This window comes from Chiloscyllium plagiosum, unplaced genomic scaffold, assembly GCF_037043375.1.
Source record: "Chiloscyllium plagiosum isolate Xiang-an unplaced genomic scaffold, Cpla_swu_hap1 HiC_scaffold_11, whole genome shotgun sequence".
NCBI lineage: Eukaryota > Metazoa > Chordata > Chondrichthyes > Orectolobiformes > Hemiscylliidae > Chiloscyllium > Chiloscyllium plagiosum.
In genome coordinates, this window is record NW_028270149.1 from 18,782,183 (window position 1) to 18,796,599 (window position 14,417).

The 14,417-nt window shown below is 38.8% G+C and overlaps 1 protein-coding gene across 4 annotated transcripts in view; it reads left to right on the forward strand.

Annotated features, from left to right (window-relative positions):
* The window catches only part of LOC122557409 (uncharacterized), a 74,192-nt gene extending 61,502 nt beyond the window's left edge, over positions 1-12,690 (forward strand). For 2 of the 4 annotated variants that reach the window (XM_043705094.2, XM_043705092.2), the window contains exons 13-16: positions 2,386-2,452; positions 5,004-5,185; positions 7,963-8,060; positions 9,217-12,690. In XM_043705094.2, the coding sequence (XP_043561029.2) occupies positions 2,386-2,452; positions 5,004-5,185; positions 7,963-8,060; positions 9,217-9,336 (467 nt within the window). In that variant the 3' untranslated portion in view covers positions 9,337-12,690. The remainder of the gene's footprint in view (positions 1-2,385; positions 2,453-5,003; positions 5,186-7,962; positions 8,061-9,216) is intronic. The other 2 variants (XM_043705093.2, XM_043705095.2) reach the window with 2 other exon arrangements.
* Positions 12,691-14,417: the final 1,727 nt, after the last annotated feature.

Below are 14,417 nucleotides of genomic sequence, written 5' to 3' on the forward strand. Positions count from 1 at the left end.
ACACTAAGACTATCCTAATTTTACAATGTAATGTAAGGTAAGGTTATAAAACAGGAGAAACTTGGAACAATCGTCATCGCTTGAGAAAAAGTATTAAGCAAACTATTGGGACTAAAAGCAGATAAATCTGATGGCCCAAATCCCATGGTCGTAAAGGAACTGGCAGCTGTGAAGATGATTGCATTGGTTATGATATTCCAAATTTTCCTGGACCCAGGCAAGGTTACAGTGGATTGGAAAAATGCTACTAAAACACACTTGTTCAAGATGTGAGGGAGGCAGAAAGTAGGAAATTACAGACCAGTTAGCTTAAAATGCATCATTAGGAATTTGTTGGAATCTGTTAGAACATATATCATTACAGTGCAGTATAGGCCCTTTGACCCTCTGTTGCACTGACCCGTGGAACCAATCTGAAGCCCGTCTAACCTACACTATTCCATTCTCGTCATATGCCTATCCAAAGACCATTTAAATGCTCTTAAAGCTGGCAAGTCTACTACTATTGCAGGCAGTGCATTCCATGCCCCTACTACTCTGTCCTATATCTATCACCCCTCAATTTAAAGCTAGCCATTGCCATCAGAGGAAAAAGGCACCCACTGTCCAACCTATCTAACCCTCTGATTATCTTATTATATCAATTAAGTCACCTCTCAACCTTCTTCTCTCTAACAAAAACAGCTTCAAGTCCCTCATCCTTTCCTTGGAAGACCTTCCCTCCACACCAGGCAATATCCTAGTAAATCACCTCTGAACCCTTTTCAAAGCTTCCACATCCTTCCTATAATGCGGTGACCAGAACTGTACGTTGTAAAGGAAGTAATGACAAGATGTTTTAAAAGTCAGAATGCAATTCATCAGAGTCAGTGGATTTATAAAGAATACATCGTATTTGACTAATTTGCTAGCGTTCTTTGAAGATGTAACAAGCAATATAGGAATTGAGGATTCTAATAGATGTAGTAAATCTGGACTTCCAGAAGGCATTTGATAAGGCACCACACAAAAGGTGATGTCACATAGGCTTAGGTTTAGTTATTAACTTGGATAGAGGATTGGCTAACCAACAGGAAGGAGAAAGTGAGGTCTGCAGATGCTGGAGATCAGAGCTGAAAATGTGTTGCTGGAAAAGCACAGCAGGTCAGGCAGCATCCAGGGAACAGGAGAATCGACGTTTCGGGCATAAGCCCTTCAGGAAGCAGAGAGTGAAAATAAATGTGTCTTTTTCTGGTAGGCAGGATGTAATTAGCAGGATGCAACAGGAGGCAGTCCTTTTGCCCCAACTATTTATAATCTATACTCAAAACTTGGATGTGGGAATGGAAAGTACTATGGCTGAATTCAGAGATGACACTAAAATATATGAGGAAGTAAATTGCAGTGAAGAAGTAAGAATTTTATAAATGAATATGGATCGGTTAGGTGCTTGAATAAGTGTAAAGTTAGGTCCTAGGAGTAGAAAGGCAACTTTCCATCTAAATGGAGAGAAAGTTCAGAGTTCTTCAATGCAGAGGGATCTGGGTGTCTTTGAGCATGAATCATAGAAAACTAGTGTTTAGGTAGAACAGGTAATGGGAAAGCAAATAGAATTTCAGTATTTATTGCTAAAGGAATAGAGTTTAAATGTAGGGAAATGTTACTAGTGAGACCACACCTGGAGTATTGCAGACAATTGTGGTCCCCTTATTTGCAGAGGGATGTAGTTACGTTGGAGGCAGTTCTGAGGAGGTTCACTGGATTGATTGCAGAGTTTGCCCTATGAAAAGAGATTGAGCAGTTTAGGCCTATACTCTCTGGAGTTTAGCAAACTGAAAGGAGATCTAATTGGGGTGTGTAAGATGCTAAAGGGGATTAACAATGTAGACATGGAAAGGATGTTTCCTCTTATAGACAATCTAGAATGAGAGGTCATAGTTTTAGGATAAGGGATGGCAGATTTAAAACAGAAATGAAATTACTTCATTGAAAGGATCATGAATCTGTGAATCTCCATTACCCCTGCATTCATCTTAGTAATATATAAAATGTATGACACATGAACCTTGTTAATTTGTTTAAGACAGGAAAAAAAGTTTCCGGCAATATTTGATGTGGAATGCACTGCCTTAAGGGGTGGTGGCAGTAGATACATCAGTAACTACAGATGAGAAATGGATATTTACTTGAAAAAGAAAAGTTTGAAAGACTTTTGCAGAATAACTGGGATTAAGACTAAATTCTTAGCTGTTTCAAAGTGTTGGTCCTACACTTTGAAACATCTCTATTGTTTCAAAACATCTCTATTGGTTTTGTACAATTTTATAATTAAGTACGCTTCATGTTATCATCCTGTCTGTAATGTACAACTGTCATTTTAGTGGTATATGTATCTTTTTGTTACAGATGATTATTTTCTCAACAAATTATTTCTGAGAGCTGCATTAAACTTTCTCCGGACATACAAGAGGAAGTAAGTGGCTTATAATTAACAATTTAAAACATTGGCCAATGGTAGGTTCTGTCAGCACTGACATAATAAATGCAAATTTGACTGCATTCTGGAGAGCAGGACAATCTTAACCTACAAACAGCTTATCCCTGCTTTTTATTAATTAGCAAGTAGTTTACTTAATTTACCTACCATTGTTTACCATCTCTCATCAGTGTCATTACTCCAGGTTCCATTTTAACTGAAGGTCAAAAAGTCACATTACATCAGGTTTTGTCTAACAGGTTTATTTGAAAACACTAGCTTTCGGAGCGCTGCTCCTTCAGTTGCTTGAAGTTGGCGTGTGATTTTTGACCTTGTCCAACCCAGTTCAACACCGGCACCTCCAAATCATGACCCTTTTAGCTGAAGGCAGAGAAGTTAAGGCTAGGATAGTTGCTTATTGAGCTGGTACTAAGAGGAAGCCACATTATAGCTGGTACCCATCGTGAACCACGCTATGACTGGTCAGAAGGTTAAGTCCCAGTGAGATTGATGGGGTAGATGAAGGATACAAGAGATTGACATGGAACAGAAACAACAGCATGAACATGGCCTATTTCTATGTAAAATCTAGTGTCTGACTGGATCTGTATGTTGTGTGTACCAGAGTTACAATGGGTAGCGCCCGATTTGCTAGGAGGGCATCCAATATTAATTCCACATTCCCTTACCTGTTCATTACAGTGATATTTTATCACAATAGCTGAAGGTACAAGTTGATGTGGCAATCTTGGAAACTAGACATCTGGGACCTGAGTGAGCTAGGTATGTAATTGTATCCTCTTAAGCAATCAGGTTATAGATATTTTTAATCAGCCTATTCAGGAATGTTATGACACATCTCTTGAGCTAGCGCAGCTTGAATCCAGACCTTCATGGCCTGGAGATAGGGACACTACCACTGTGCCACAATCAGATTGTAGGAATATGAAATTAACAACCTGGGCGCTGAGAAGGAAGGGTACATGAAAAAGTGTGAATTCAATATCGTCAGGAACAAAGGGAAAATAGAGAGGAAAAGGACGTTTGATTAAGCCTGAAAATAGCACAAAAAGAAAAACGTTTTTAAATATGTCAGAATTTCATACTTTTCCAATTCCTAACAATCAAAACCAGAAGACTGAGAAACAATTGTTAATTTCAATGTGAGGTCTTCATTGGCAGAAACCAAAATTCAGACCTCTGTTTTAGGATTTCTGACAGCCATTCCTGACATAATTAAATATGCATGAATCTTAGTTGACTCCAAAAGAGGCTCTTATCATCACTTCAGACCAGCTAAAGCCTTCTATGATGTTACTTTATACAAAAATGCGAGATTATATCATTTGGTGTGGCATAGCGCAAGATGCCACTTTTGAAAAACTAATGATGGAAGAAAGCATCTTGGACATTAATTCTGGATTTCTATGTTTCGTCGTATATCTGTCCATAGTGTGTAGCACATGCCCTATAAATATCAGCAAACGTTATTAGCTTTGTGGCTATTTTGACAGCGGCTTATGGCCCATGATGTTTGTGTTTGCAAATCTTTGAATGATGTGAGTCATGGGAAACCACAACTTCTGAACAAGCAGAAAGGAAAATCAAAGGCCTACCTTTTTTTACATCAAGTTGCAGAAGAATAAGTTCAAGCTATGGCTTTGGGAAATGCAAAATTGCTTTTGACTTTAAAATTTATCTAACTAATTCTGTTTTCAAATAGAAGTAGATTGTCCTATAAAAGTGAATTGATAATTTGAATTCCATACCAAAAGAGGTTGAAGTATTGAAAATGAAGACCTATTCTAATATTGATGGTTTGTATTTGACTAACTTAGATTTTTTTGATTTGATATATTATTGTCATGTACCAAGGTACAGTGAAAAGTTTTGTTTTGCGTACCATACAGGCAGATCATACCATACAAAGTGCAAGAAGAAGAAATATAATGTTACAGCTGTAGAGAAGGTGTACAAAGAGTGAGATCAACAATAAATTTAAAATTTGAGAGGTTCATTCAGAACAACGGAGAAGAAGCTGTTCTTGAATCTATTTTAACATAACATCAATGTTCATAGAAATTCCTTCAATAATTGAAATAATTGAACTTAAATGTTTTTAATTGGTTCAAGCTATAAAAAAAACCCAGTGTGTTTGGTTTTAAAATAAAATAAATATTTTTGACTTTTTAAGAAAGATGCATTGGGAATTTGAGTAGTGTAGTTTAAATGTAAATACAAGGTTTATGTTAAGCTGTTGCACTTCAGTACCCTGGTTATGCAAAATTATCTATTTCCCAATGTGTGGAAGCTCTAAAATAGAGCAAAGTTAATCTCTGAATCCTAAATACAATTTAATGTAAGGACAAAAGCTAGTTAAAAGTTTCAAAATATGTAAACCCCTGCACATATATGAAAACTGGATAAATGTTCTCTATATAGTCATCCAATGTGTCTGTTCTTATGTTGATTAAACTATATTGATAATATAGTTTTAGCTCTGGCCTCTTACTCACTTTTGGATGCATCAATTATGTTTCCTTTGTAGATATATTCAGAAAAGGCTGGACCAGTTCTTCAGTAAGGAACAGATGGTTCTGTATGTGGACTGTCTCAGAGAGACATTGTGGCCCAATGGAATACCTGCGGGGCCACCTCCAGTAAGATCCCTTGAAGAGAAAACCTCTGCTAAAGAAAGAGCTGAGGAACTACTACAGGAGAAAGTTTCAGGTAAATTTTAGTAATTCTGAATTATATTTTCATGCCTTTTATTCCCTGTAAACTTTACTTAAGTGTTCCTATACACAATCTAATCTTGACCAGGAGAGGTGATTCTTGAATATTATACAAAGATTAGACCGGTCTTGCTATTAAATCAAATCATGGCATCAGATTCTCCTCTTGTTTGGTTGTCTCCTGCACTGATTATGACTTGGTGGATGTGGGAAGAGAATTTCTTCTTGTTGGTCAACCCAGAACGAGGGAGCACTGTTTTTAAAATTAGGGGTCATCATTTTAGGACAGAGATGATAATCTTTATTTCTCTAAGAGAAGTGTGCCTTTGGAATTCTCTGCCCCAGAAAGTGGTGAGGTGGAGCTGTTGAATATTTTTAAGTTAAAATTCACACAACACTAGTTTGTTGTGCCACAGGTTTATTTGGAAGAATAAGCTTTCAGAGCGCTGCTTATTCATCAGGTGACAAATAATAGGAAGGATTGAAAGTACACAGAGAGCTGAACGTTGAGAGAAAGCAAAACTTGTGCTCTCCAGTGTGTTATTATAAAGCTGATCAATTTATCACCATCTAGTCCTTTCAGGCAGTGAATAAATGAGCTGCCTGGCTATTCTGATGGGCTATAATTAAAAGTCTCAATGATACTACATTTTTATTCTACTAACCTGGGAACTAAGTAGCAAAAAACATTGGATTTTTATTTCTGCAGCCCAAGTATAAATGCAGCCCAAACAGGAGGGACAGAAGTCTCCCAACCATAAGGGGAATGTGGGCATATTGAATTCCTATTTAGTTCTTGCTGTGAGCATGCTATCATTACATAACATTTGCAAACAGCCCATTTGGTCTAACCAGCCACAAATGGTTGCAAGAATTGCAATCTTACTCAGCATGATCAAGATCCATTCTCCTGAAGGTTTAGTGCTGAGATCCATTAGTTAGGGTAGCTTGGAGAGAACTTGCTGGCTGCTGTCCAGAGTGTTGGATGTTGCCAATGAACAAGTCTTATTAGTGGGAAAGAACAATTCTCTGAAGTCAGGCAAAATTCCCAACCTTGCAGTGTCCCCATTCATCAGAACCGTTTTTGCAACCACCCTCTTGCCAAAAATACCACCTACTGGTAAAATACCTGTGATAGCAAGACTATACAGAAAATACCTTTAAAATAGTACCAGGTAATTGAATAGGGTTAGCTCAGTTGGCTGGCTGGAGGGTTTGCAACTGCAAAATAATGCCAACTGTGTGGGATCAATTCCCAAGTCAGCTGAGGTCACCATGAAGATCCCATCTTCTCAACCTCTCCCCTCACCTGAGGCGCAGTGACCCCCCCCCCTCCCCCATGTTAATCTCTCCACCAGTCATCTCACTGCCTCTACTGAGAGAGCAGCCCTATGGTCCTCTGGGACTATGGTGTTCACCTTTTATGTGACATAAATTTGCATTTTGACCACAGCAAAGGCAAATATTTGCTTAATGGAGAGTTTAGCTGTTTCTGAAGATTCTAACTGCAACATTGTTTCCAGATACACCGGGCCAAGTCCTGATAGGACAGGAGTGGCGGTGTTGGTGAGAGGAAAGGGCTAAGGGGTAGAGTTTAGTCCATTTCCCCCTGCAGGTTCAGTAGTTCAGTTCCTAATCTTAGGTGGTTGTGGAGGTGAGGACATTTATGGTGGGACCTCGAGGGACTGTGGGAAAGCATTTGCCTACGCCTTAAAGTTGTCGATGCCTCCCTGCAACTGTCTCATTTCATAGAATTCATAGAATTATAGAATCCCTACAGTATGGAAACAAGCCATTTGGCCCAACAAGTCCACACTGACCCTCCAAAGAGAATCCCATCAAGACACATTCCCCTACCCTATTACTTTACATTTACCCTGACTAATACACCAAACCTACACATCCCTGAACACTATGGGCAATTTAGCATGGCCAATTCATCTAATCTGCACATCTTTGGACTGTGGGAGGAAACTGGAGCACCCAGAGGAAACCCATGCAGACATAGGGAGAGTGTGCAACTCCACACAGATAGTCGCCCACGGCTGGAATCAAACCTGGGGCCCTGATGCTGTGAGGCCCCACTGAGCTACCGTGCCACCCTGTCATTCCCTGAGGAATGACAAGTCTGCCAGCAAGTCTGAAATCAGAGGTTGCCTGTCTCTTTAAAACAATTAATTGACAAAACCATCTCTTAGAAATGAGTTGGCTCCCCACTTGTTGTCCCATCGTTGTTAAACATGAAAATGGGTCAATTGGTCATGGATTGGAGTAAATTTTGGGAACTTGAAGGTCTAGCAAGAATGCCCAATTTCAAACAATCACAGTAATTTATACTACAGGAGAAAAGGTTGCTGATTGGTTAGCACGTTATCTCTGGCAGAGGTGTTGCCATTGGAGTTATCAGTATTGCTGATGAGTAAAAAATAAGAAGCTTCCACACACACACCTCACTTTCAGCTGTATTCAGGTTCTGCCATCAGGTGAATGATTTTTAAAGTCTAGCATTTATTGGGGAATAAGATTCAGCCCACACTGTCAATTTACAGTACAGTTTACTATTTATTTACACGGCTCCCTTTCAGCAATAGACTTATTGTGTGGCCTTGACTGGTCCATTCAGTTGCTAAAGTGTTTTCATGGGTTATAATACACGGAGAAAGTGATTTTCATATTATCTTAATCAAAAAAGAAGATTTGATGTCTGTGACCTTTTGTTCTTATAAACTTTAGGATAGCAAGTAAAAACTGACCTTTTTTGTTTAATTTCAGCTTTAAAAATACCTTCAGCTTTTTTTCCTTTTAAAGAAATTATGCAACGTTTGTTACCCATATTTCAAGATGTGGAAATTAATAAGAGACTTGTATATGTAAGTACCACAAAATGGTTTATAAAGTCTTTTACAACACAGAGGGCTGGAATATACACTCCCCTTCCAGAGGATTTGAAGGTTGGGAAAAGGAACTCATAAAATCCAGTGGGCGGCCTATCTGCTTGTCCTGATTTGTCTGAAACTTTTAGTGAGGGTGTTGATGCTACCACTAGAGCTGTCACCCTGCCCATCCCCAAGCCCTTGCAAATATTGAGGCTCTTACATAGCCAATAGCCTTTTTTTTTATTCATTCGTACATGTGATATAGCATTTATTGCCCATCTCTAATGGCCCAGGGGACAGTTAAGAGTCAACTACACTGCTCTGGGTCTGGAGTTGCAGGTAGGCCAGACTAGGATACAAGGCAGTTTCCTTTCCTAAAGGTGAACTAGGTGGGTTGTTCCCGGTCACCAGACTTGTTTTTTTTATTGAATTCAAGGTTCACAATCTGCCATGGTGGCATTTGTACCTATTTTCCCAGAGCATTAGCCAGGGTTTATGGATTACCAGTCCAGTGACATTATCACTGTGCTCCCAGCTCTCCCTGTTATTAACGGTCACCGAGCCTTATCCTGCCAGTAGCATTTTACCCATGTAACAGGAAAAGCACATGTCATGCAGTGTGTCTGAGGCTGTGTGGGTTGGTGACAGGCAAGGGAATTGAATTTGCTGAGTTCCTCGCTGGCTGGCTGTTAACAAGCTGATTGCTTTGGCAAATGGGGATGATGAGTCAGTCACCATTGATCTCGCCACCCTACATTTAGGCTGGAAAATGTAAAATTACAGAATTATTATGGCCCATGTCTGCAGTGGCTTTCTGAGCATTTTGACTTTGTGCCAAACTCTTGTTTTTTCTCCCATAACCCTGCACATTGGTTTTAGTTTTATCTTGGCCTGGGTGCTATAGGTTAACCCAGAGGTGCGTTTATTAATTGCACTGCCTTAACATTTTCTTCCACTCTTATTTCTAGAAAAGTCTTATGAAGTTGCTTTGAATACTGGGTCTTGTTTACAAATGTTTGTCAGTCTTGGGGAACACTCTTTGTTAAGATACTTTTAATTAGAATGCTTCAGTTAAATAAAGGGACATTCATTCATTCTGCCGTAAGGATGTTAGTTAATCAGATAGTTTTCCTCATTTGTTTTTACACAGAACATGCTGAAGTTTTTGTTGTCTGAAATCACAACTGGGGTAAAGGAGTCTTGGAAACCTGATGTGATACCTTGTTCGAGAAGATTAAATGACAATGAGCTAAATGATAAACCACTGTGAGAGCAACCAAATTGGAAAAAAAATTGCCTTGAAACAAATGATGATATTCATAAACAATGGAAAATGTTAGGGGGGATGCTGTTCTTCTGCAGACTACAGAGGTTCCCCCAACTCATTTGACAGCTTCACAATGAAATGACGATGAAATGTTTTATAGATATTTTCTAATCAATCTGTTTACGGATATTAGAACACAGCTCTGGAGCAGGTGCTACTTGAGCCAGAGATAGGGATACTACACAAGTCCATGAAATGCTTTCCAAGCTTGTAGGATTGGCAAAGCTTATTCATCAATGAATCCACTTCTGTGCCAGATATTGAAACATGTATCTTCCGGGTTTGTTTTTAATACTTCAGGATTAATGACCACTTGTGACTCCATACTGTTTGCTCTACATTGGTAGACAATCCACAAACACTTTAAACATAGTGTTTACACAAAGAATTGAGTTCTTTCTAAGGCATGTTTTCAAGTCAGTTAAGCGGCATGGTGGCTCAGTGGTTAGCACTGCTGCCTCTCAGCACCAGGGTCCCAGGTTCAATTCTAGCCTTGGGCGACTGTCTGTGTGGAGTTTGCGCATTCTCCCCATGTCTGTATGAGTTTCCTCTGGGTGCTCCGTTTTCCTCCTGCAGTCCAAAGATGTGCAGGTCAGGTGAATTGGCCATGTTAAATTACCCGTAGTGTTAGGTGCATTAATCAAAGGGGGTGAATTGCTCTTCGGAGGGTCGGTGTGGACGTTTTGGGCTGAAGGGCCTGTTTCCACACTGTAGGTAATCTAATCTAAGAACATTCTGAACCACTCCTTTCCACCATGTGTACAAAGAATACCATGTGCCTCTGATTTTTACTCTGTGGAAATTTCTTTTGATGCACTGAAAATGTCTCTTCTTGGAGACATGTGTCTGATCCAATGTCACTATGTCTTTGACCAAAGTTGTAAATCAGAATGTAATTTCATTTATTTGCTTCCTGTACTTAATGTTTTTCTGAGACATTTTACTCCTTTACAAGCACTGTATTGAAGTATAATTTTTGTGAACAGATTCATAATCCTTAGTTTATTTTTAAGAGTCAACAAAATTTTATAGAATTTGATTCCTATAGAAGATGTATGAGGAGCTCCATGTTTAGAATCGTTGGAGTTAGTAGATCACTAGACTGGGACAGGAAGGGATAGCGTATACAAAAATAGAAAATCAGCAGCTAATAGAGTTAAAGGGGGACAGAATGGTAAAAAGACAAAATTTGAATGCACATCACATTTAGAACAAAATAAATGAACCAGCAGCATAGATAGAGGTAATGGGTATGTTCTTATAGCCACAATGGAGATATGATTATGCTAGAAGGTCAACCAGGAACTAAATATTCAGGGGCATGTGACTGTTCGAAAGGAAAGACAGGAAGGTATAGATGATGGGATAGCTTTGTAAGCATGGGATGGAATAAATATGATAGCAAGAGATGATCTTGCATTGAAAGATGTAGAATGCGTGGAGGTAATAAATAAGAGGAAGAAGACGTTGGTGGGAGTAATCTATAGGCCTCCAAGCAGTAGCTACACTGCAACACAGAATAAATCTGGAGATAATGAGGGCATGTCAGAAGGAGGTCATTGTGCATCAATCACAAAAAGCTACCATCTAAGTTCAGTAGGTAATTAGGGAGGTAAATGGGTTGTTAGCCTTTAATTCAAAGGGAATGGAATACAAAAATAGGGAGGTCACTAAAAGGTACTAAATTGACTACGCCTAGAATATTGTGAATAGTTTGGTCCCCATATCTAAGGAAAGATATATTGGCATTGAAGGCAATGCAGAGCGGATTCACTTGGTCAATGTTGGGTATGCAGGGCTTTTCTTGAGAGGTTGAGTAAGTTAGGCTTGTACCCATTGGAATTTAGAAGAGAGAGAAGTAATCTTATTGAAACGAACAACTTCTTAGGGGGCTGAGGGAAGATTGGTTCCCTCAGTATAAGCGTCTAGAATGTGAAGCCATTCTCAAAGTTAGAGATTGCCTGTTTAAGACATAGCTGAGGAGGTATTTCTTTGAGGGTGGTGAATCTGTGGGATTCTTTACTGCAGACGACTATTGAGGCTGGATCATTAATTATATTCAAGACTGAGATAGAGAGATTTTTTAATAAATAAGGGTATCAAAGGGAAAATGCAGGAAAGTGGAGTTGAGAATTATTAGAAACAAAAGCAGAAGTGGCTGGAAAAGCTCAACAGGTCTGGCAGCATCTGTGAATAGAGATCAGAGTTAATGTTTCGGGTATGGTGACCCTTCCTCAGAATGGTTTTTATTGAGGATTATTAGGTTAGCCGTGATTTCATTGAACAACAGAGCAGACTCAATGGGCTAAATGGCCTACTTCAGCTTCTATGTCTTATGGTATAAATAGAATATTTCAAGTGGATTAACATTTTAGGATAGATGTGCTTATCTGTTATGTATTGTCAGTCCTGGAAATTGAATATTGTCTGCTGGTCAGAACCTTTTATCAAACGTCAGGTAGTTTGCAACAAATACCGAGAATGCTGAAGAAACTCAACATCTGGAGAAACCTGTCAGTTCTGCAGAGTTTCTGCAGCATTCTATGTTTGTTTCAGATTTCCAGGATCCACAATATTTTGCTTTAATTCAGAAACTTTGAACTTATTGACTGCAATTTTATGTGTAATATTTTAAAGGTATTTGGGTGTACTTCAACATTTGAACTTGTAAGTGTACTTTTCAAATGTATTCCTTAGCCTATTTTAAGTTTCAGTTTGGTTCAATGATAGATCACTTGCCTCTGGATTTATACCTCAGTCCATGGATTTGAGCACATTATCCGGGCTGGTGCTACTGCAGTTACTTAGGGAGTGCTGCCGTATCAGAGGTGCTGTCTGATATATGCAATGTTGAATGAGATCCTGTCTGGCTCTTCGATGGACACGAAAGGTTTCTTGACGCTTTTTCAAAAGAGCAGAGTAGTGCCTGAGACCTACAATCAGCAATACAGTGAAGAGCTGACAAGAACATTAACTTATTACTATGCACAAATTGATTCCTGCATTTCCCTCAACTGGGATTATATTTCAAAATGAATGAATTGGGTGTAATTCACATTGAGATATCCTGAACACACACAAGGTCCTACAAGTCACTTATTTAAATTGAACAATGTGCTGAGTGACTAAATTTTAATTGAACACATTGGGACTACAGATGACAACTTTCAGATATTGTATTACTGCACTTAGTGAATATATACATAAATAAACCAAACATTGTTGTAAATCGTACTCTTAAACAAAAAATGTAACTGTGATTTATTAAAGAGGACTCACTTGTTTACAAATAAGTGGTCACTGTGTCCTATCAGTTATTCTCACTAAAATGTTTACTTTTATTATTCACGAATGGGAATGTGCATGTTGCTGCTGGCCAGTATTTATTGTCCATCTTTAGTTGCCTTTGAGAAAGTGAATGGCTCCTTGTACGACTGAGGTTTGTTTACTCTAGGGACACCCACAGTGTTATTGCGGAAAGATTTTCAAGATCTTGACCCAGATTTTTGACACTGAAGGGACAGCGATATATTCCCAAGTCTGGATGGTGAGTGGCTTGGAGGGAACTTGTAGATGCCAATGTTCCCATGTATTTGCCGTCCATGATTTCTCTAAGCTGCATGGCTCTCACTGATCGGGAGAGGGTTTAAAGAAAGGATCAACCTCTTTTAGCAGAAAAGTGCAGCCAAATCATTGTGGAAATTATTGTGAAGTGTCATTTTTGAAGGTAAGGCTTTCTATAATACATGTTTTAATAGACTTGAATTAAATAACTAAGCTATTGCATAATGAAATTTTAGCTGTCTCAAAGTATACTGATTCAAAATACCACATGGTTTGAAATGAAAATCCCCTCCACTGCTAATATTATTTACTTAGAAGCATAGTTTTGTAGAGACCAAAAAAGTGACTGGGAATTGAGAGTATAAGAGTTTGTAATTGTTATTCCTTTGTTTATCTTGGTAAAATTTGCAATGTTCACTTGCCAATCATTTTGGGGTCACAAATGATGAAGGGCTTCCTGAAGAAGGGCTTATGCCCGAAACATCGATTCTCCTGTTCCCTGGATGCTGCCTGACCTGCTGCGCTTTTCCAGCAACACATTTCCAAAACAATGTAATAGTGCACTCAGAAATGTGATGAGCATCACATTTCTTAGATCAGTAGAACCTCAAAATTTGACACTATACCCTGAAAATCTGCGAATGAAAGCTAGTCTCAGGGATGATCACAAACTTAATATCAACTGTCATCCAAACACACCGGTTCATTAATACCCAACAGAGAAGGAGGTTTGTCATCCTTAACCCATCTGAAAATAATTGGGTTGTCTCTTGCTGTCTAAAATGGCAGAGCAAGCCATTCCGTTCAAAAGTATTTCAGGATGGGGATCACATGATGACCTTGTCAGAAAAGCCCAGTGTCATCCCACTGAGGTTGGCTCAAGGTGTAGGTAACAATTTCTGCTTTGCCAGCGATGTCACCTCCAGACACAACTTTTAAAAGAATCACACAATTTTGGGATTTGTGCTTTTGTTCTTTGGTTGTGAGCATTGCTGGAAATGTCAATTTAACTCCTCACCCCTGATTGCCTAAGTGCTCTGTCCCTTATTTTTTAAATATATCACCAAAAATATAGAAGAAAATGTCAGGTGGAGGGGAATAAGTAAGTTTGCAGGCGACACAAAGATGAGCAGAGTGGTTGACAGTAATGAAGGTACAAAAATAGAAGATATCTTTAAGGTTCTTGCTACACCAGCCATTTCAGTTTGTTATATGAAAATAAGTAAATGAGCAGCACAGAATATTCCCATTAGTGTTTATTTTTCAAGAAATAGTTAATTAAATTTGTGTTGCTCAAGATAAAATGTATCACTATTTTGGGGGTAATGAAAATGTTCATTTGGCTACCTAATTATTTATCTAAATATCATACTTATTGATGTCTAAACATTGTGGGTGTGTCGTATTACAGGACTCATAACCCATGGGTCTGGTCTCTGGTTTCTTCTAATAGTCCAAAG